Source organism: Barbus barbus, assembly GCF_936440315.1.
Source record: "Barbus barbus genome assembly, chromosome: 23".
Taxonomy (NCBI): Eukaryota; Metazoa; Chordata; class Actinopteri; order Cypriniformes; family Cyprinidae; genus Barbus; species Barbus barbus.
In genome coordinates this window covers 6,760,233-6,784,851 of record NC_136751.1, presented here as the reverse complement: position 1 = coordinate 6,784,851, position 24,619 = coordinate 6,760,233, and the positions used below count along the sequence as shown (strand labels likewise).

The window sequence follows — 24,619 nt, the reverse complement described above, 5'->3', positions numbered from 1 at the left end:
CAATTTCCGAAACAATACAAAATCATCAAACAGCCAAAATATTCAGGAAAAAAAAAAACGGTTTTGCCTCAAACTCTAAAATTAATATCACGTAGCCTAACACTACCAGGTTTGATGAGTTTCAGTTGAACTGATCCCCCTTTTTTCCAGACTAATTTTACGTCCTAGAATTCCTCGGAGGGCGCTGGCACGTGTATAAAAGCTCGAGCACAGTCTGGATTTACACAGTGAGAGAGATCGGTTGGATTATAAACATTAACGAGGAGAAATGACAAACGCACAGGAAACGACCCGGCGAGACGCCACTCCTTCACACGCTGCTGCAGGTAAGTCTTATGAGGCAATGAGATTTCAAAAATATAGTCCATTAGCTTAAGAAAAACTTAAAATGAGAAAAATAGAAAGTACTCTCGTTATAAGCATTATATTGTAAATGAAAGAAACAGAATGGCTGCATTAACATGCACTTCTCATTTTTTACAATAAAATAAAATGTCTTTCCACTCAAAATTATTTTATCGTTCATATTCCTAAATTTGATGAAAACTGTGTATTGAGAGAGTTCAGCTCAGGTAAAATGGAGCGATTTTTTTTTCTGGATTGATTGTCTTTTAAATATCAGTCGACAATCATATATATATATATATATATATATAGCCTACCCTATTTTTCATTCTAGAAACGTTTTCATTTGTTGCACATCCTCATAGGATAAGATCAAGCTTCAACATATGGATATGTGTTTTTAGGGTGTATTTAATAAATGCATTTTAATAAATTAGATAAAGTGAGAAAAAAAAAATATTTAAAAATATTTCATAATTGTATGTATTTAAGCAGATTTAAACTGTGTTTATGTTATTGATTTGAAATAATTTAAAAGTAGTTAACTCCTAAACTCTCTCTCTCTCTCTCCCTCTCTGGTAGATACAGTGAGGATGAGGAGAAGAAAGGCTCAATGGCTGGTTTCAGGCATGTTAAGTCTGTCTTTGCTCATTGTAGTGTTGGGTATCTACACCAGCACACGCACTGAGAGCGTCAGCATCACAGGATACGTGTCAGGAATTATTGTAAGTGTCATAATCTCATTTTGATTCATATTTGGTGTAAATGTAGAAACATTGTGGAAAATTATTTTAAAATAGAAAATATTTATTTCTTTGTTAGTTTATTCGTTATTTGTTGCTTGTTTGTATTTGTTTTCTTTGGTATTCTCTCTGTGAGACCCAATGACATTCTTGATCTTTTTGTACATACCCAGGGGAACTAGAGTTTATTCTGGTCTCAATGAAGATTCCATTTCATCCAGCAAGATGAAAATGTACTTAAATGTCTAATTCAGTCGAACCATAATCTGATAAGAAAGTAGTCATTTGAAACTAATCGTCTGTCAAGAAGAACACTAATTTTGGATGGAGCAGTAATTCCTCCAACAACCCAAGCCAAATCCACTGCTCTGACTCTATTTAAAACTCATAGAAGTCGCCAAAATAGACAGAGACCAGCCAACCTTTCCAAGACAAATTTTCATGAGAAAACCACACACTCTGAATAGCTCTGAATCTCACTTTTATCTGAAATACAAATTATAAATGCAGTTTTGGATCTCACCAACCTTTCTCAAAACCCTTAAATGCACATAGATATTGACTTTATGATTTACCCTGTGCTCAAAGATAACATAATTATGTTCATGGCCAAGGAAATTATGTTTTACAGTAAATGCTATAAATCAAACATATATCATTTATCTGTCTTTTGGAAAATAGCATGTGTGTGATGTGGGTTTGTGTAATTTTCTTGGTCTTTGAGGTGTGATTATAGGCCCACACCTTAATTCCCTTCATTTACAGAATCAAGTTTAGCACATAGTAGTAACATGATAATTTCTCATTTTATAAATATGACAATTATAATTTTGTCACATACTCAGCAGCCTTAAGTCCTGGGCACATGCAAAATTTTGTGGGCCACAAAGTCCATTGTATATATATATTTTTTTGTCAATAGTGTAGTGATGTATAAATTACAGCTTACACAGAAGTTACTTTCAAACCAAACCACTTTCTATTGGTCAACATGGGAAATCTGTATAAAACTAACTGGAAACCCGCTGCAAAATCTGTGTGGGGAAATCTTCCTAAATGACTGGATTGTGCAATGATAAATGTCACAGCACATTTACTCTTTAGTCATTGTTTTTTTTTCACCTTCATGCATTTCAACCCTGTATTATTAAATACTATTAAAATAAATATTATTATTCTGTGGAACACAACATGAATTAAAAAGATATTCGAAAGCATGTCCATACTATGAAAGTCAGTATGGTCTATTGTTGTTTTGACTTGATGTCTGAAAGGATAGAAAGGATCCCTTTTATTTCCACACCAAATCATCCACTGGAGTTCTACAGGGTTCAGTACTTGGACCTCTTTTATTCTCTCTGTGCAGAGAGAGAATAAAACAACATCGCCTCTTAAAAATGTTATAATTCCTATGCAGATATTACTTAGCCCAATCATTTAAAAATGAATTCATTAAAAACCAAACAAGAACCAACCGTGTTAAGACCTTGTCATTTCAATCAACAACTCACCCACAAAGAAAGCCAAGAACCTGTCATTTGCACCCCACATGCTAACCAGAACTTTCGCAGAGACCGGTTCTTACTACTACAACTAATTCCTGGCTGGTCTCCTAGCATATGAGGAGACCTGTGCAGCTTACCCAGAATACTTCAGACTGGCTGTTCAAACTTCCCATGTATTTCCACGCTACAATGCATGTCTGTTTCATGTAAATGCCTCCCTATTACTGCTTGAATCAGGTTCAAAACACTTCTAAAGTACAAGGCAGTTAATGGCGAGCACTGTCTTACATTTGTAGCCCTATTATGACACCCAGGACTATAACTATGTTTGCCATGCATCACAGAATGATACTTTCTGTATTTGGATAATACAGAATCATCATGTATGTAAATATTAAATGCTTGTTCCTAATTGAATCAGTGTGGGACTCAATTTGTACCTTTTTAAAGTATTTTTGTCCATGTACCCCTCAGTTCACTGCCGATATCTGTTGGATGGGTCAAAAAGAGATTGCCCATGAATTGATAAAAAAAATTTATTACAGTTTTATTATACAATGCATCCTATTTGAAACTTACAGGTTTGGAACAGCATGAGTAAATAACGACAGAATTTCCCCCCATTTTTATGAACCAATCCTAGAACTGTCAGTGGTTGCTTCCTAGTAATACTCAAACTTGCATTTTCCCAATTAATGAATTGCATTAGTGACTTCATCTGTGTGCTCAATGCTGTTCAGACATTATAAACAAGGGGCCTCTTGTTGATACAATGTCAAATATTATCAATGGGTTCACAGCAGGAAAAAGAAGACAATGAAACCAGTCTGACAGTGAGAAGTAAACCGCATACTGTGTTACCAAAACATCTCTTTTCCATATGTGAACTTGGATGGTCTGTGAAACTTTCCACAACTCCTGCAGATACCCTGCTGGAGACATGGACTACGAGTATAGCTACAGTGTGTCACTTCTCATAAGATGATGGCCACGAAGAAGTTTTGCATCCCAAGTGATTGGATCTTGCAATTAGGTATCAGCAGGATGTTGAGGAGAGGGTTGGTTATGTGTTCCACAACAGGATGTAATCTCATGAAATATTTGTGTTTCATATTTCCCCTTCATATTTTCTTGTCATTTAAGCTTGAAAAAACCATAGAGTGAATGCCATAAATCATTTAGCTTGAAACGAATTGAAACCATGATAATGATTCCCAGTGCTCGTACAGACATGCTTATGTTCTCTAGAGTATTCTGCATCATTTGTTTCTCTTTTTACATTCACGTCTGTCTACTGATTGCAGTTGGCGTTTGGATCATTCTTGGGAGTTCTTGGACTATGCCTAGAGGAAAACCGCAAGCAGCTGGTAGATATCACAATGTAACATTTTCAGTCTTCCATCATCAGTTGGCTTTTGTCTTCTTGTTTTATGATCCTGATCAGCATGATACCTTGTCATCCTGCCATGGTCATTACTAGTTATGATTCACAAAATATGTACTCTTTTTTTTATTTTCCTTTTTCTTTAGTCTGGTTAAGAAAACATTCTAATCTCACGCTTCCATGTGACCCTGGACCACAAAACCATAAGTGTCAATTTTTCGAAATTGAGATTTATACATCATCTGAAAGCTGAATAAATAAGCTTTCTATTAATGTATGGTTTGTTAGGATCTGACAATATTTGGCTGAGATACAACTTGAAAATCTGTAATCTGAGGGTGCAAAAAAAATCAAAATATTGAGAAAATCACCTTTAAAGCTGTCCAAAGGAAGTACTTGGCAATGCATATTACTAATCAAAAAATAAGTTTTAATATATTTACGGTAGGAAGTTTACAAAAATATCTTCATGGAACATGATCTTTACTTAATGTCCTAATGATTTTTGGCATAAAAGAAAAATTGATAATTTTGACCCATACAGTGTATTTTTGGCTATTGCTACAAATATACCCCAGCGACTTAAGACTGGTTTTGTGGTCCAGGGTCATATATGTGAAGCACAAGCATTTAAAAACACAGTATGACTGTTTTTATACCACAGATCTGCCAAATTATGTTCAGTAAAGTTTCAAGGTGTTCAGAATTTTTAGTGGCTTGAGTTTAAATGTTTTAAATATTTGGAATTAAAAAAATAACATAAACTCTATGCAAAAGGAGACTATGGTGTGCTGTGAGAGCACACACAGTTGTTCAGAATTTCACACTGGTTTCAAAGGTTTGATCTACCTCTAAACCTAACCCTCACCCAAACCTGTTAGTAGATTTAATGAAAAACATAATTTGTCCGATTTATGAGCCTATCAAACAGTGCGGACACTTTAAATGTCCTCACATTGGGTTTCTGACATGTTTCTCTTTATTTGTGAGGGCAGTTTCAATAAATTGGCCCTCACAAGTAATCAAACCTGCACACACATACACAGTTTTTTTTGGTCGGGACATTCCATCGTCTTTACACTTAGCTTAGATATTTTCCAGCACCTAACCCAACTCCAAAACCTAACCTTTTCTGCATTTTTTGCATTTAAGCCAGCTTCCTTATGGGGACTGTTGATTTATTCCAGTAATGCAGATGAATTCAGGGTTACTCCAATTACTGCTTAGAAACAGCCCAAGATGCTGAGTTTCACATGATTTTTGCCGTTCAGGCTAAATATGATCTGATTCCAGTCAGATATTCACAAAAAACAAGTCTGGACTGACAGTCTGAACAAGGCTTTAATAACGCAACAGTGAGTAGTAGCTATGCAAGTACAACATAACAATCCTTGATATCAAGGTCTACATTGCTCTACCTTGACAGGTTAAAGGAGTCGTTCACCTAAAAATTTGCAAAACATTTACTAACACTCAGGCCGTCCAAGGTGTAGATGAGTTTGTTTATTCATCTTAACAGATTTGGAGAAATTAAGCATTGCATCAAGTGCTCACCAAATGGATCCTCTGCAGAGACTGAGAGTCCAAACAGTGGATAAAAGTATGAAAATAACCCACAAGTAATCCACACGACTCAAGTCTATCTGTCTAAAGGGGTGGTATAGACAGACAGATATTTGCACATAGCTATGAGAGGCTGTAAACATGGACACATGTGGTTGCCGTGTTGTATTAATGCTTTAATCAGGATAAAACTGTATATTAAAAGCTAACATAAGCAGTAGCATTTACAAATAGCCTAACAGCGTATCTAAAAGTATGAGACAACAACAAAGAAAAAATTCTTCATAAAAACAAGACATAATTGGAGCGTTCAAAGGAGAAGGGACAGAGAACGTAAATTATGTGAAAAACAAGGTGTTTTTATTTTTTAAACGAAGCATTAACACATGTTAGACTTCACCCCATAAACATAATCAATCCTAGAAAAAAAAGTCAACCACCACCCTTTACAATTTTGTTAAATGAACAGTGCATAATTCATAATAATGCATCTTCCAGTAAAACAATGATTTAAATGCATTTCATTTTTGACATTTTGACATTTACAAAGTGCACTTTGTGAAAGTATACTTAAGTTTGTTAAGAAACAGTTATGAAAGTGTACTCTCTTTAAGTACACTGAAGTGGCCTTTTATTTCATTAATATTACATCATGTTTTCAAAGGGTAGTAACATACTTATAATGGAAGTCAGGCAAGGCATTCTGGAAGATTCCATTTAGAAATGTGCAGCCTGCATTTTTGTTGAAGCCCATTCATAAAATTTTCCATAAAACAATGTCTATTCCTTTTCCAGCAGGATGAGTTTTGTTATGAGTTATGACCCCATAGACTTCCACTGTACTTTATTTTACATGTTTTTTGCTTGTTTTTACAAAATGATGGACACAATTATTGTCTGTGTTAATCAGCATCATTTCATAGGTGCCGTTGAACGAGCATAACCAGAACATAGTGGGCTCCTTTAATGATTCACAGATGCATACTGTTTTGCAATGTAACACAATCCATTTTGTACATGACCAAAATATTCTTTTGCATGCATTAACAGAAAACAATTTTCTTTAATACAATAATGATGTTCAAATACTTCAAATTAAACAGACCACCCATATTTTAATGCATGGTACATTTGCTACCACCCAGAACATTGTGTCTTTGTAGCTGTTAGTTGGGTTATATTTTCCGCTATTACTACTTTTATCAGAACATTTAAATTTCCGATTTAAAAGGGTGTAGTGGGACAGATACATATCCAAGCCACAGATTTGCTCCAGATTGGTGTTTCAAGCTAATTTTTTTGTTAATTTGTTCTTGTTCTTGAAGGGTCACTGTACTAAAAGGAGTGCAGACACACAATGAGCTTATTTCCTGCCCAGTGTTTATGGGCCTGGTGTCAGTCCGTCTATTCCAGCTATTTAACCCAGCATTTTTTAGAGTGTACAAACATAAAATACTTAAGCCAAATGCGGAATGTTACATGTCATAGAGGGAAACATAAATGCTGGGTGAGGTGGAGAAAGAACATTTTGTACAGCATGAACTGTTCAGACAGATGAGAAGAATGTTTCACAGAGGATGGAAATTTCATAGCCCGTAATTCCAATGTATTGATGAAAAAGAGTTCATAGGCCAGAAAACATTTGTTATCTCAGGGAGAGTGTAGTCATTTAAAAGTCTATAGGCTATAGTGTTTTCTGGACAAGCTGTTGAGATACTGCAGTTTACAAAGAACAGTAACAGTATACATTAATTCTGTCTTCATTTACGCACCCTCATGTTGTTTCATAGACTTTCTCTTTCTGCAGAACACAAAAGTGCATATTTTGAAAAGAGTCGGCAACTAAAGCTGTGGTGACTATTGACTTCCATTGTTAGGAGAAAAGGCACTGAGACATTTCTCAGAATATCTTCTTTTATGTTTCACCGAGGAAAGAAATATTTGAAGTGAAGTGACATTCAGCCAAGTATGGTGACCCATACTCGGAATTCGTGCTCTGCATTTAACCCATCCAACGTGCACACACACAGCAGTGAACACACACACACCGTGAACACACACACGGAGCAGTGGGCAGCCATTTATGCTGCGGTGCCCGGGGAGCAGTTGGGGGTTCGGTGCCTTGCTCAAGGGCACCTCAGTCGTGGTATTGAGGGTGGAGAGAGCGCTGTACATTCACTCCCCCCACCTACAATCCCTGCCGGCTCGAGACTCGAACCCGCAACCTTTGGTTTACGAGTCCGACTCTCTAACCATTAGGCCACGACTTCCCATGATTTGTCTAAGTTCAATGAGGACATGGCTGTTGTTGGTTGATTCAAATACAATTTTTTGATCTTTTAAGTTTTTATTCAAGTTATTCTTAAAGGGACAGTTCTCCCAAAAATGTAAATTCTGTCATAATTTGCTCACACTCAAGTAGTTCCAAACCTGTATGAATGTCTTTGTTCTGCTGAACACAAAGGTAGATGTTTTGAAGAAAGTTTGTAACCAGGCTGTTGTGGGGCACCATTGACTTCCATAGTAGGAACAAAAAATACTATGGAAGTCAGTGGTGCCCCAGAACTGCTCTGTTTCCCACATTCTTCAGAATATCTTCCTTTGTGTTCAGCAGAACAGAGGCATTCATAGACTACTTGAGGGAGAGTAAATGATGACAGAATTTACATTTTTGGGTGAACTATCCCCTTAAGACACATCTCCCCAGTGGTGCAACAGGCACATGACCAGGAGATTTTGGGTTCGAGTCCCATGTGTTGCAGTCGTGGCCTAATGGATAGAGAGTCAGACTTGGTCGCGGGTTCGAGTCTCAGGTAGGATTGTAGGTGGGGGGAGTGAATGTCCAGTGCTCTCTCCACCCTCGATACCACAACTGAGGTGAGACCCTTGAGCAAGGCACCATACCCCCAACTGCTCCCTGGGTGCCACAGCATAAAATGGCTGTCCACCGCTCCGGGTGTGTGTTCATGGGGTGTGTGTGTGTTTGTTCACTACTCACTGCTGTGTGTGTGCACATGGATGGGTTAAATGCAGACACGTCCTTTCCTTTCCTTATTGATTTCAGAATAGTGCTCCTGTTCCCCATCACTTATTTGTCTTTGAAATGCATATATTTAAATTGAAAAATAATCCTGCCACAGACAGTTCATTTTGCAAAACCATGCTGTTCCACACTGATCTGGGCCTGTTTGCATAATTGGGTTTCCTTTAGTTGCCTGATGACATAACGGAAGTTATATTCAGTTCCATGTCTAACACTACAGTAGTCATAGGTTAGAAAACAATTATGAATTATTTCTCCCAAATAATTACACTTAGATTTAAAAAGGCAAATCTTAAAAAGATTTGAATAGCTTATTTATTTATTTATTTATTCATTCATTTAAAATAAATTTTTCCTCATTGTGTTCCAAAAAAAAAAAAAACAGAACGGAAAAAACATAATAGTTTCTAGGTGATTTAATAAAAAACATGGTGTGAGGTCTAAAAAAGCTAATGTACCACATCTTGCTACAACTTTTATTGTGTTTTTGAGTTTTGTTTTCATGTGCTACTTGTTGAAATAACTTGAAGACTTCAGAGCTTGGCACTGTTAGTTTGCTGGCACCAACAAACAATTATTTCAGCTTAAATGAATAAAACACACTAAATAAATTATTTCATATTTGCTGATAAAATGTGATACATTAGATAATCACCAATAAAACTTTGTCATATGTCAAACTTTGTTTTGGAGACCTATAATCACATAATCAAAAACAAATGACGCATTGGTAGCTCTAAATGACAAATATCCTTCTGCCCTGAAGAATCTAAACCCTGACAGACATTAAAGCAAGCCTAATATTGTGATAATTAAAGCTCTTGGGAAACATTGCATGTATTCTTCACTATTTCAGGCAGTTATGAAGTGAAGTGACATATGGCCAAGTATGGTGACCCATACTCGGAATTCGTGCTCTGCATTTAACCCATCCAACGTGCACACACACAGCAGTGAACACACACACACACCGTGAACATACACCCGGAGCAGTGGGCAGCCATTTATGCTGCAGCGCCAGGGGAGCAGTTGGGGGTTCGGTGCCTTGCTCAAGGGCACCTCAGTCGTGGTATTGAGGGTGGAGAGAGCGCTTCATTATTCAGTACATTCACTCACCCCACCAACAATCCCTGCCGGCTCGAGACTCGAACCCGCAACCTTTGGATTACGAGTCTGACTCTCTAACCATTAGGCCACGACTTTCCCCGATTTATAGAACAAAACCATTGACATTTTCACAATGATGTGATGTTTCTTCAAGCTTCGGTGGTTGCTATTATAGGAAAAATGTTTTCAATGGCCATCTGAAGCAGTTCTTTGAGGCAGTTTGGTTTGCTGGTTGTCGATGTTTGCCAACATTTTAAACCTACTGTACATTATATTATGGCAGAAATGACTACTTAATCAGGCCAACTGAACAATTGTACAGGAGAAATTACTGGCCATCTATATTCCTGGAGCTCGACTGCCAGAGCATAGTGATGAAAACCTAAAAGAAAATATTGCTAAAATGTAACAATGTAATTTCCACCATACTGTAATTTAAAGCATACACCACAAGCATGAAATTATCAAAAATAAATCCAAAGTTCTGTCATGAAATGAGAGGGCTGTCAGATGGCTCAGTCCGTTAGGTCTAATGCAGTCTGATGTAATGACATCATTATCGCATGGCAAAGCTGGTTGTTTTTATATCAGCAGCCAATGAGCTCACTGCTCAACATTCAAATACTTGATTAGTGCTTGCTGTAGCAGTTGCAGCATGCTTTACAAACCCTACACCTTCCCTAGCTCCATCTGTATAGATCTGTTACAGCGTGATTCATGTATGCAATATTTGGGGATTATTACATATAGGTTAGAGTGGGGGGAAACGCCCCCCTTAAGGACTGTGTAATTTTTTTTCTGTGAAACAAGTTAAATGTGTTCAGAAAAACTTTCATTGTTTTAATGACAGTGACATAAATTATAAACCAAGTATGAAAAATGTCCAGAATTTTCATGTTATTAGATTTTTAACAAAAATATTAATTTGTGCCAAGGGGGCATTTTACCCCACCTATGGGGCAAAATGCCCCCCAGTCTGACAAAGCAATTTGCTTTAAACATTTACAGCAAAATCAGAGTACATGCAGTTTTAACTTAAAATTAAAAAATAATATAATCCATAAATATGAATTACAAAATTATAATAGCATATTTGAAAAACAATTGTTAGCTGATGCTAAATGGTTAGCTAACAAGCTACCTGATGCTAACTTGAGGTAATTTTTAAATGTAAAGTTCAAATATTTTTAGTCAACCAACTAGTTAGAATACATTTGATGGAAAAACAAAGGATTTGATATTCAGAACAGAATAACTACAGTAATCTCCCATTGCCCCCTGGGGGCGTTTCACCCCACCTGGCTGGGGGTGTTTTACCCCAAAGACTATGTTTGATAAAAAAAAATTATGTAATTCTGAAAATATAGTTAGATTTTATTAAATAACACATACTCCCCATCTACAGGCCCAACTGTTCTCATATCATATATAACTGTGATGTTCTACAAAACAACAAGCTTTAAAACACTTTTTTTCTTACCGCTGAAAATTAGATCATTTACTGTAAAATCCATTTTCTCTCCGGTACATCACCAGTGTAAGCTTGAGGAAAACTTCTACATCACTCTTGTCAATGTAGTCCATAGTTACAATAAAAATATAGCTTGAATTATTTTGTGGTTATTTTGGGAAAAACAGTAGGGGGGTGTTTTGCCCCACTCTACCCCTATTTTATATTACTTATATGCTTACAGCAGTATGTCTGAGGATGCATTGGCAGTACCAAGTCTCGATACTTGTTCTGCCACATCAGCAGCAGCAGTAGCAGCAGATCTATTCCACCATTCTGAACATCTGCCATTGGTGAGACAAACAGATTCTGCCCAAAGGCAGAGCTTAACGAAGAGTCAATTGAAAACAACACATATAGTCATACCAAAAGACTATTATTTGGTCAAAAATGTATGCTTGTTTATGTCTTGTTTAATTTGAATGTCGTCCTCATTCCCATCTTTGAACTGTGATTCACATCTGGTATAGATTTCACTAAACTGAATAAGAAGCACAGTTCCTAAGTGTGGACATTGTCCTTTTATCTTCCTTCCTGTTACTCTGCTCTCTGTTCCTCTGTTGACCTTTATATACAGTGTGTCCATTTACTGTCTATGTTCACTTCCTCTCTTCCGGGCTCTCCTTTTCTCTGTATGTGCATCTGTTTCTCTGTTGGTGGGTTGAGCTTCTTTTGGCAGTCTGTCTCTGATCAGCTGAGAAGAGATGTGTCCCTGTGGATATCATATTGCATATTAAAATAAATACTCTATGACATTTGGTTGAGTTATTGTCAGTTATATGTAAGTAATTTATGGTTAGTTTCAAAGCCGGATGAGTTTTTATTGCGCCCCAGGAATCACATAAAAAAATTGTCAGCTCTGGACAAGGACAAAGACTGTGTGTATGTGCACATGTATGAGTATATGTATTTATAAGGAAAGGTACAGTACAGTACAGTACATTCACTACAGTACAGTTCATGTCAAATAAAGCTGTTTTATATTCTGCAATATTAGGTCACAATTATTTAAGATGACTATCGCCATGCAATAATGTATCTCTTGTTGCGCAGTAGTGTTTATGTGAGAGCTAATGTTAACACATTTGTTATTTAATCAAAGTAATAATGTATTATAAATGTTTATATGTATATATTAGTTATTATATTGTCTTATTGTGTATTATTTATATTTTATTTATTATTATTATATTATTTATTTTTCAGTCAAAAGAAAAAAATATATATTCCAGAATATATATATTTTGATGTATTTCTGGGGAAATAAATAAATAAAGACTGCATCTTTTTTGGCTGTCAACTCAAATGTATATTTGTATCTACTCCATTTTTCTTTCTCTGTCCAGCTGACTGCAGCCATTGTGTTCCTGAGTTTTGGTATAATTTCCAGTTTCCTGTGTCTTGTGGTTGATGGTGTTTTCATCCTACTCAACATTGTAAGTACAGCAACTATGAAAACAGTTTTACATAGAAACAATGTAAAAGCAACTGCCAAGCCAGCGTTCAGAACATCTTATTAATGCAGCATCAAGCAAACCGAATACCCAAGCAACCACTACTATATTGGAGATATACAACCCAAATTCTAGAAATGTTGGGATGTTTTTTAAATTCGAATAAAATGAAAACTAAAAGAATTTCAAATCACAGGAGCCAATCTTTTATTCACAATAGAACATAGATCAAATAACAAATGTTTAAACTGAGAAAATTTAAAATATGATGCCTGCTACAGGTCTAAAATAGTTGGGACGGGGGCATGTTTACCATGGTGTAGCATCTCCTCTTCTTTTCAAAACAGTTTGAAGATTTCTGGGCATCGAGGTTATGAGTTTCTGGAGTTTAGGTGTTGGAATTTGGTCCCATTCATGCCTGATATAGATTTCCAGCTGCTGAAGAGTTTGTGATCGTCTTTGACATATTTTTTATTTAATGATGGGCCAAATGTTCTCTATTGGTGAAAGATCTTTACTGCAGGCAGCCCAATTCAGCACCCGGACTCTTCTACTACGAAGCCATGCTGTTGTAATAGCTGCAGTATGTGGTTTTGCATTGTCCTGCTGAAATACATATCGTCTGGAGGGGAGCATATGTTGCTCTGAAACCTTTATATACCTTTCAGCAGTCATAGTCCCTTCCAAAACATGCAAGCTGCCCATAGCGTATGCACTTATGCACCCCCATACCATCAGAGATGCTGGCTTTTGAACTGAACGCTGATAAAACGCTGGAAGGTCTCCCTCCTCTTTAGCCTGGAGGACACAGCATCCGTGATTTCCAACAAGAAAGTCACATTTGGATTCGTCTGACCATAGAACACTTTTCCACTTTGAAAAAGTCCATTTTAAATGAGCCTTGGCCCACAGGACACAATAGCGCTTCTGGACCGTGTTCACATATGACTTTTAGCATGATAGAGCTTTAGTTGGCATCTGCAGATGGCACGGTGGATTGTGTTTACCGACAGTGGTTTCTGGAAGTATTCCTGGGCCCGTTTAGTAATGTCAGTGACAGAATCATGCCGATGAGTGTTGTCTGAGGGCCCCGAAGACCACGGTCATCCAACAAAATTCTTCGGCCTTGTCCCCTATGCACAGAGATTTCTCCAGTTTCTCTGAATCTTTTGATGATGTTACGCACTGTAGATGATGAGATTTGCAAAGCCTTTGCAATCTGATGTTGAGGAACGTTGTTTTTAAAGTATTCCACAATCTTTCTACGCACTCTTTCACAGTTTGGAGAGCGAGCCCATCTTTACTTCTTAGAGACTCTACCTCTCTAAGACATCCCTTTGATGTTACAGACCTGATGTCAATTAAAAGACCCGATGTTGCCCCCGTGCCAACTTTTTTGAGATCTGTAGCAGGCATCAAATTTGAAATGAGCTCATTTAGTGGATAAAAATGTTAAATTTCTCAGTTTAAACATTTGTTATGTTATCTATGTTCTATTGTGAATAAAATATTGGCTCATGTGATTTGAAAGTGTTTTAGTTTTCATTTAATTCAAATTTAAAAAACGTCCCAACATTTCCGGAATTCAGGTTGTAGACAATTTAGGGCTAGATTTACTAAACAGGGCAAATAAGCATGAAAGCTCAATCCCATAAAAGTGCAGCTGGGAGTGGAATGTTCTGTGGGTGATTTACTGACATTTCATGAATAAAAGAACACAGATGCAGATGTATAATTTTCATAATGACCAACAAAATCTACCAAGAGCAGTGCAAATTAGCTGGATTAAGACATGCTTTTGGGGAAGTAATAATAATAATGGCGCAAATACCAGTAAATTGACTGGCACAAACCATAGTAAATGGAGTTGCAGGATTCATTTAAACACTCTCCTCTCATAAATTTGGTGTCTGAAAAGGAAACTCCTGCAAATGTATATGCAAAAAGGTCAGCTGCAAAAATGACTGTGTCCATGCCTCTTCAGCACTAATTTTTCACTTGTCTTTAATTAATCCTAAAAGTAGATTTTTAATGTCAAAAGAGGGTTTGCGCTGGTACAAGCTGTTAGTAAATCTGGCCCTTAGTAATCAAAATGAGTCATCAAAATGTTTCCTTAAAACTGTTTACATAAAAACAGTTTGGTCTAATTTGATATCAAAAAGTGAGACTGATAAGCCTTTGGCTTACTGTTAGTTGGTCATACAAGTTCTTAAGTCACAGTCTTGTTAACCTTATAACTAAGCTTATTCAGCATGCTACATAACATGTTCAGTTTTCAGTGTCAAAATCCAAGGGCTGCATTTGGAGAGATGAGGAGTTCACTGAGTATTTTGGTAAAAAGTCAGTGGTCAGATCATCTGTCTTAACAGCCTGAATGTGACTCATGAAGAGCAGAATGATGGACTGATGAATTGAGGGAAAACTCTCGGTGTGATGATAAGAAATGCCCACTTTGAGCTTCTCATTTACATTTGTGAGCCTGGACCACAAAACCAGTCTTAAGTCACTGGGGTATATTTGTAGCAATAGCCAAAAGTACATTGTATGGGTCAAAATTATTGTTTTTTCATCAAAAACATTTTTGATTAGTAATATGCATTGCTAAGAACTTCATTTGGACAACTTTAAAGAATCTGCACCCTCAGATTCCAGATTTTCAAATAGTTGTATCTCAGCCAAATATTGTCCTATCCTAGCAAACCATACATCGATGGAAAGCTTATTCATTCAGCTTTCGGGTGATGTATAAATCTCAATTTTGAAAAATTGACACTTAAGACTGGTTTTGTGGTCCAGGGCCACATTTATGAACAATGTACAAGGTAGAGCAGAGTAGAAATGTAGAGAAAAGAAAGATATTGATTTTTACCCCGACGTTTTTGTAGTGGTTGTAGATAGTAGTGGTAGAAGCCTCTCTGAACAAAAAGGCATTAAATGCCTTAAATTAAATTTAATGACTTAAATTAAAAACGTTTCAATGCAATTCCAGAAGAAAATGTCAAACTGAAGACATTTCTTACACTCTGTCAACAGGATATGCGTCCAATGAAGGCAGGAAGATGTCAGTTCTACACCAGTGGAAATAGTTACATCTATGAGAACTACTACGCTACAGTGAGTCAAGTCCTCCTGATTTATGTTCAGCTCTGTAAAATATATTTGCATGCCTGCCTGTAGTCATATAACATGCCCACCTAAATAGCTGTCTTTTAACCAGGTTTTTGAAGTCCTGTTTTAAGTTGATTTAGTTCCTTGGTGGATGAACAGTAGTTAGTTACAGTGCCGATCCTAGACTCCGGGCGGGGGGGTTATTTGGTTGGGGGGATGTTGGAATGAAAGAGTGGATGAAACGCATTTGTCCGAGCGTCTCGAATCGAAAAAGCGTTTGAGAAATAGTATTTCTTCCATGGCTCGGTACGCTTTCAACTATTTTTTTTTTTTAAGTAAGAGCAAGAGATTGTACGACATTCACGTTACATGATTTGGCTGATTTTTACGCATTAAAATAAATCATTCATGTTTTCATAACTGCTGGCCAAATTCAAAAACGAAACTAAAATCAAAACATCTTTGAGAGCAAGAGGGCCCCCTGGTGTTTCGGGGGCCCTACGCAGCAAGCATATTCTGCGTATAGGGAGGATCGGCTCTGGTTAGTTATAACAAGAGACAGCTGAATGAAAATGTGTGCACAGAACATTTTGTTTGTAAAAAAAAGTGAGTTTTGTATATAGTGTCTAAAAGATGCTCAATTGTTTTGTAGGTTCCCTGTCAAGGACTAACAGAGTCATGTAATATGAAAGTTCGGAGTGGAACGTGTTACTGTTGTGATTTGTATGATTGTGCCAAGTAAGTAATTCACATATTGGTGAAGAAACACAGACACTTTAAGGAAACACTCAACAATAATGCAATATGAGTTATTTGTCCACTGCAGAGCAGAAAAGAAACCAAAAAAATAAATTTAATTATTTTAGTATTTTTTAGTTTTTACAAGTATCTCTATTACTATTATATTCATACCTTGAGTTAAGAGTTAAAATCTCTAAATATAAGTATTGAAAATAGTAAAAGTTCTGTCATGAAACTCTTGATGGCGCGGGCTGATGGGTGATTAATGCAAATTGATGATTTTCAGTGTTAACTACTTGGTACAAGCTGATTGGTTCATTTTGCATACGCAGCCAACGAGCTTGCTGCATTACATTTAAATGGCTTGTTAGCATTCAGTAGAGTAGTTCGCAGTGCGCTTTGAGATTTTCTCTGAATCCCTCCACTTCCCCAGCTCCACCTGTATAGATCTGCTACAGTTTATTATATATGCTATTTGTGCAGCAGCAGTAGGTCTCAAATACTCACAGCACCATATCGGCGTATGTATTGGCAGTAGCAAGTTCCTGTAATTGCTTTGCATCAGCAGCAGCGTTGTCATGATAGAACGCATTTCATACCATTTGCAATACAGATAGTGAGTTTTGCACGGCAATGAACCACTTACACTTTCTTGAGAATCTCTAGTATCAATAAGTTATTGATAGCACATAAACACATAACACCATGACAATGATTTTCTTGCTTTCTTTTCCAGTGGAGGATATCTGAACAATTACTATGAGTTTGTTGGTGTGCAGACCTGTCAGGAGGTCCTCTCTCTGTATGTTCTCCTCTGGGTCCTGGCCACGCTTAATCTGCTGGCCTTCGTGTGTGGAATCCTGACCACTGCTGTCCTGGGCAGTGTCAAAGACATGGTGAGGCACGGAAAAAATTACAGAGTTAGCAAACAGGATGCAAATAACTAGCAGTCATCAAAATTTTAGTCCATTTCTTATTTTAGTCCATTTCTTATTAAATTTTTGTCCATTTCTAATTAAATCACACAATTATAATGCATTAAGTACAAAATTAGTTGTTCCAATTTAGTAGACTTTAAACATGCCAGTTTAGTATACCAAAAGTACAACTGCAGGGTATTTTTATTAAGTACATAAATATGAAAATGTATACTGAGCATGAAATAAATGTATTTCAAATAAATTTAAGTATAATTATTTTTCACTAGGGTTCTTTGCACAACTCAACACTGTATTTGCAAGTGTACAGGATTTTTTGACAAAATTTTTACTTTCCAAAATCCAGAAACATTTACAATGGTTTTTATTACAGTGTTTTCATCCTAAAAAAATCTAAATTTGGCCAATATGGAGTTTAATTTTCATCTATGACTTCCAACGAGTATGACAACAAGGCAAGTGCCAGGTTTATCAGAAAACTAGATGAGGAAGCAAGCAAGAGAAGAGCAGAAATGTAGAGATTTTGGTAAGTGCATTGGTTTAAGTGTGTGGGGTGGTTAACTCAGTGCCGATCCTAGACTTCTAGGGACCCTACGCAAAACTTTGTTGCCGGTGGGGGTTGGGGGGTGGGTTGATGATGGGGGCTGGGATGAAAGAATGGATGTAATGCATTTTTTCACTCCATCTCGAATCGCGCTCGCGGAAAGCGCTCGAGAAACAGTATCTCTTCCGTGGCTCGGTATGCTTTCAACACGTTTTTTAGTCTCGAGCAAGAGACTGTATGACATTCACGTTACATGATTTGAGTTATTTTTACGTAGCGAGGCTGACAGTGCACCGCATTAAATGTTTCATGTTTTCATAACCGCTGACCGAATTCAAAAACGAAACAAAAATTAAAACATCTTTGAGAGCAAGGGGGCCCCCAGGTGTTTCGGGGGGCCTACGCAGCTTGCGTATTCTGCGTATAGGGAGGATCGGCTCTGGGTTAAGTTGTGGAAGAGGTGTGTCTTCAGCTGCTTTTTAAAAGATGTGATGGTCTCAGCAGTCTGGATGGAGGTTGGTAGCTCATTCCACCAGAGAGGAACAGAGGTTTTGGAAAGTAACTTTCAGCCTCGTTATGAAGGAACAACAAGGCGTTGCTCATTCAGTGACCTAAGCTGGAGAAAATAAAATAAAGTGGAGTGGAGGTAGGGAGGTGCTGTTCCAGTGGCTGTCCTGAAAGTCAGCATCAAAACCTTGCATTGAGCCAGTGGCGTGAGATCTTGAGGGGTGCGATGTGGGCCCTCTTTGGCTGATTAAAGACCAGACGTGCTGGATCATCTGCAGAGCTTAATCACACTGGTTTAAAAGCCCACCGGTAGATGTCTGGCATGTGTTTAACTGAACGTGACATTCTCTGCTAAGAAAGAAAGATAAAGTATGTGCGATCTCTTGGGAATCTGTGGTGGCATTCTTGTTTCTGCTTTTGTTGATTGATTAAAGCAGAAAACAGCTGCAAAGATTTGCGTTTTGTTTTCAATAATCCTCCTGTGTTGAAGGATGGGAAATTTATTTTCCTGTAGGAAAGTAAATCTTGGCTTAAATGCAGATGTTTGACTGACTAAACCAGATTCTGCTCAAGGATGTTTGTGTATTTGTTTTGTCCATGTTTTCCTTGATATAAACAAGCTTTCTAGTTCATCCTACAAATAGAAACTCAGAATATAATGCTGCCATCACCATGTTTGACGGATGGTGTTACCTGAGAGAGGAGGGATTTATTTGTTTTATGGTAGTTAGATTAGAATAATATCTGTGACAAAATATTTTTAAATATTACACATCTACACTATATGTTTAATGTACTAACTGAAATTAGGTTATTATAGTACTAGTGTAGTCAAAACACAAAAATAACAGTACAATGTCACTGTACCTTCTATACCAAAGCAAAACCTGTTGGAACATACCCTTTAACTATTTAAATATTTTATATAATTATTTGAAAGAAATAAATACAAGTTGTTACTTTGCAAGTAGTTCAAAATAAAGTGAAACCCAAGTAATAATTACAAGTGTCAGAATAAAACTTAAAACAAAAACAAAGTGTTTTTAATAATTCAGCCATCACTGCTCTGTTTTCGGGTTTCAATATTGTTGTGGCAAATCTTGCATTACATTATTACATATTTGCATGTACACAGATCTATTTTGACATATTAGATATTCTGTCCAATCTGTTGCTATGATTATCACTCTCAATCATCCCAGTTTTGGCAGTGACACAGGGAATGATAATTCATTGCTGCATATAAATGTGATTATCACATCATTATTTTTTTTTTTTTTGCCTCACACAACCTTGGCCTTCATTGAAGACTAACTAAAGCTAAAGACATTTTGCTAACTTTCTGATTAAAATAACAATTGGTTGTTCAGGATTAAATTATAATACTCTAATTTATTAATATTATATAATATTATAAGCCTTATTTCAGTAAGTTTTGTTTTGCACACATCCTGTGCAAATGACCTTTCGTAACACCCACATCCAGACACTTCCACCCTGATAATATCTACAGAGATTCCAATCTTTCTGAATCCGTACATGAAATGACAGATGAACTCCAATTTTGTTTTAAAAGCTACTCTCATTGGATTAATGCTCAAGGCACAGGTGTTCTTCTGTAAACGCTTCTGAAAAAGAAAGGAAAACAGTTACCTTTATTGGTCCAATTTCTCACAAAGGTCAAAATAGCGTTGCTTTGAAGACCATAAGTGGGACAAAATTGGACAGCGTATCACATAAATCACTACAAATCTGTTGGACCACTGGAAAGGCTTTTTCAAATCTGTCAGTAAAGTACAGTGAAGAGAAACTTCTGGGCTTATTTTTGAACTGGAAAATCCGTGTGAAGGCATTGTAAATGTTTAGACGTTTTTCTGCTAATTTAGCTAAATATCGCTGACACTTTCAGCAGTACTGTCTGTCTTCAACACTTGGATCTTAACTCTTGGCCAGTTAATCCATTTTTGTATCCGGCTAGTTACTAGTTGCCATGTTTATCATGTTTTCTCAATAGCCAATACACAACAAACTATGACTCTATAAACACAAAACCACTACTGTAAACATAGGAAATTCTTGATATTTTATATGTACTTGTAGAAATGTTTATGCAATGAATGTGATATTGCAGATTCAAGATATGTACATATTTCTTTGACCAACCCTATATTCATTTCAGTGTCTTAATCCAATGTAACTGTTTCATTTAAACAGATCGCGCCGTGTGTAATTGTGTTCATTGTATTTGATGGGTTGTGTTTGAATTGAACATTTTTTAACAGTGTTTAATTTTGTCTTAAAAGCTTGAGGTTTGCAACACTGAGTTGATGGTTTTGGCTTTGTGTTTATAGTTTTGATTAATGTGGTATTGCTTTCAGGAAATGTGTCTCGGCAATAGGGGAAACTGTGCCAGTTCAGCCACTGCTAAATGAAGTTTTCCCAAGACGAGCATTCGAGTTTTATATGGCTTGCTGCATATAAGTCACAAAACGGGTTTATGAAAGCTTAAAAGACTGCATAAACTTTAATGTACAGACTTTTATGTTTACATCTGTTATCCTCCTTTCAATATTTTTTAAGCTATACCTTTTAAAAATTTAAGACCAGCATGTCACTTAAAGGATCATCAGCTACAAATTAGATTGCGTGCATGCATATAAATCAAATTAAAATATGATTCCATTGGCTTTTATGCAAACACATAAAATTGCCCTGTGCAACAGAGATATACCAATAAACATTGGACCCTTTTCACATTTCCGGGATTGGAACGCAGAAGTAAACTATACTTTCTGGGGCAATTGTATAGATAAACTGTTTTGGTAAATATTTTATTGGCATATGGCAGCCAGAGATGACTCTTATACTTTTTTTTTCTTCTTGCCAGAAGAGTGGGGTGGTCGGTCTTGCTGTGTCCCAGTGGGGAGGTTCATCTCTATTCTCTTTAGAGGGGGCCAGCTGTTCTTCCCCCACTGCACCCCTGCTAATGGACCCAAACTCACACGCAGGACACCAGCTCTACCCGGTCAGTGCATCACGCTCGCTTTAAAAAACGCACACAGATTCCGCTCATGGTCTTTTATGGTATGATTCAGTTGCGGAGACTTGCAGACTTTTTGTGTACCGTAAAATTAGTGTGAGACTCCCTATCAAATCCCCTGAGGATGCGGTGTGTGCTCACAGAATGATCCCCGTCCAAAATCCCACAGCATTCCCTTATAAAACCATGCCTAAGTATACTGATCCTTGGGCTTGTCCCGATCACACCCCTGCCCTGCCGAGAACACCAGGCAGAAGTCTAACCAATCCCAGATCATGGATCTTCCAGCACTCTCACCCCTGCTGAGTGATCTGAAGTTGCTTTTGGAAGCATCACCACAAAAGTTCCTCTGGCCAACTTAAACACACATCACTAAGCATCAGATCAGCCATGCTCATCGTGAACGCAACAAATAAACTAAGAGAATAGGATTATACAGCTTAATAAATTAAACATAAACCTGTCACTCAGAAAAATCTTACATTATTACATGATCAGCTTTGTTCAAAAATTCAACACTATTAAAAATAAAGTTCTGCAATAATGGTTCGATGGAAAACAACCCAATTGATGGATTTGTCCATATTAACCCAGCATTTTTTAGAGTGTAGGAATTTAATGGTTCTTTTAGGAACCGAGCAATGATTCTTGTATAGCATCGCTGTGAAAACCCCTTTTTGAAATCTTGAATGAGCGACCCACCTATAGCAACATCTCATTATGGCTTGAATTCCATTTCCAGGATCCATCGTGGCAATCTAAATGATAACTTCCATCCAAGGTTGTGGACGGGTCATATCAGGGGAAATTGAGGAAATTGTCATTATCATTTTTATTCAGTACTGAAAAAGTACTGCTAAAAATATATTTAAATCAAACGCACCATTTAACTCAGTGTTTCTATTGTGTGCTCTATTTACAGCAGACAATGACGTAGTTCACTAGGCTACAGAACATAGCTAAAGTAAGACAATAGTTTGCTGGAAAAAGAGCTGATGAAAAACATCTCCTCAGTGTGCAGTCCAAAAATCTTGAAAAAGTAAAATGTGCAATTTAAAAGCTAAAAAAATTATTTTAAACACAATTTATTTTCCTCTTTCCTCCAGAGGGCGTCACTTTATGTTTCTCCAGCAGCACCTTCTGCTGCAGGATCTAGTGTATCTCCAGGAGGATCATCAGATACATCCAGTGCACAGCCCAACCCTCCTCCCTTTGCCCCCCTTTACAACCTGCTACCCTACAAGACCTCCAGCTTCTCCGCTTAGAACATCTGAATCCAAACCGAAGACCTTTACACTGCACTCCCCTTTAACACAACATGAAATCAAAATGGACTGTTTGCTTTCCGAATAAATGTCCGTGGTCTTATTGTGCAAGATTCATCTGAGCACATTCTCAAGAAAATGGCTTGTTTTCATAATCTTTCATCAAAATGTATTTTTGCTTTCTTCACCACTGTGAAAACAATGTCCTTTTACTGCAAGCCTGAGTGGATGGGAAAAATGATGTTAACTAACTGTGTTCTTCTATCCAAACCATGACGGGTAAATGAAGCCCCGCTCGGCCTTGTTTTCTGGTGGATATTCCATTTCATTTATAAATATGCCATATTATAGACATTTATTGAAGAAATGCAATGCTAATGCCATTTCATGTTGTTTTTAAAGGTTATGTAAGGCTTGCTATGGCTGAACAGTAAATATCACATAATAAAATAAATGGCTAATTAAAAAAACAATAACATTAAAGACTAATTACAATCAGTTGTAGACTGTGACTTCTACACAGAATTGTTCATTTTCATCAATCTGTTTAATTTTGCTTAATACTTCAAAATCCCAGCTGGTCATTTCGTCAGCTTGTTACAACTTGAGGTTTTCTTGAAGCACTTTTTGAAAGCAAGGGATTCCTGTTCCTGACGTTCAAAATGTAATCTAGATGTTTGTATATGATGTGTGAACATATTCCTTTTGATAAACATGAATTGTTGTCTCTTATATGTTTTTATACTTTGAAGCTTTACTTCGATATATTTGTGTTTTATACAAGTTTTTTTTTTGTACAAGCTCTGTTAGAAGAAGTAGTTTATATTTTATACCAAAGGCAATGTTCTTTTACTCTCATGAAGCTATATTTTAAGGCCGAAAATAAAATTTCAGGCTTTTTTTATCTACACACAGTTTTGCTTCTCACTGATACAATCAAATATGACAGTAATACAAATCTAATGATTCTAAACATTACTCTTGTACTGTAACTCCACAGTCTATTAGTATTTATTTGACCTCACTGACATATATAGACATCTAATCAAATAAGACAAGAGTTAAAAGCAGCAAAAGACTCCAAATAACTGCATTAAGAATATCTTACATTTTCAGAGAGTACAAGACAGTAAACAGGACACATACATATTGAGCACAGAACAGAGCAGTGTTCATTTAGAGGTTTCCGAGTCTGACAGCAGGACAGTGTTCTGCTCATTGTACTCCACAAATGGACCTCATTAGCTGACATCATGCATTTTGAATCATTACCTGCTTCAATTACAATGTCGTTTCCATTAATGTCAGGTTTTATACATATTCCATGTGTCCACTAGCCTCTCTAAAGACATATGTAACAGTTATCGGTACAGGACCGATTAGACTGGATGCAGCGAGGCCCTGTGTTATGAAACCGAATGTTTTGTGTTAAAGCAATCTTCCAGGTTCAAAACAAGTGAAGCTTGATGGACATCATCTGTGACAAGCTCTCTGTTCAAATAATTTAGTTCCTCGGTTGTAAAACAAACAAAAATCCTGTTTACAGTGATGCAAGGTTTGAAAGGTTTAGATTTAGAATTTTCAAAGGTATAGGCACAAGTCTTAAATATTAAATGCGTTAATATGAGACTAGAATTATAAAATCACCTTGTCTGTGAACTAGCAATATTTCAGCTCCTGACATGAGCATGTAAAGCCTTCAAACCTTTTATCTTTTCTAAAATAGGCCCTATGTGCAAAGATAACAGAAAGGGATTGTTTGTTCTCTCCTCTTTTTTTGTGGCGACAACCTGCGTTGAAGGTTTTATGTTGTTTTGATTTA

General features: G+C 36.8%; 1 protein-coding gene across 1 annotated transcript; it reads left to right on the top strand.

Annotated features, from left to right (window-relative positions):
- The first annotated feature begins 211 nt into the window (after nt 1-211).
- LOC306842614 (transmembrane protein 255B-like) lies at nt 212-23,706 on the top strand. The gene is made up of 9 exons (XM_079373578.1): nt 212-326; nt 928-1,070; nt 3,898-3,960; nt 12,547-12,636; nt 15,688-15,768; nt 16,415-16,500; nt 17,240-17,399; nt 21,380-21,517; nt 22,639-23,706. Exons 1-9 carry the CDS (start codon nt 269-271, stop codon nt 22,795-22,797), a joined length of 978 nt encoding a protein of 325 aa, XP_079229704.1. The 5' UTR covers nt 212-268; the 3' UTR covers nt 22,798-23,706.
- Nucleotides 23,707-24,619: the final 913 nt, after the last annotated feature.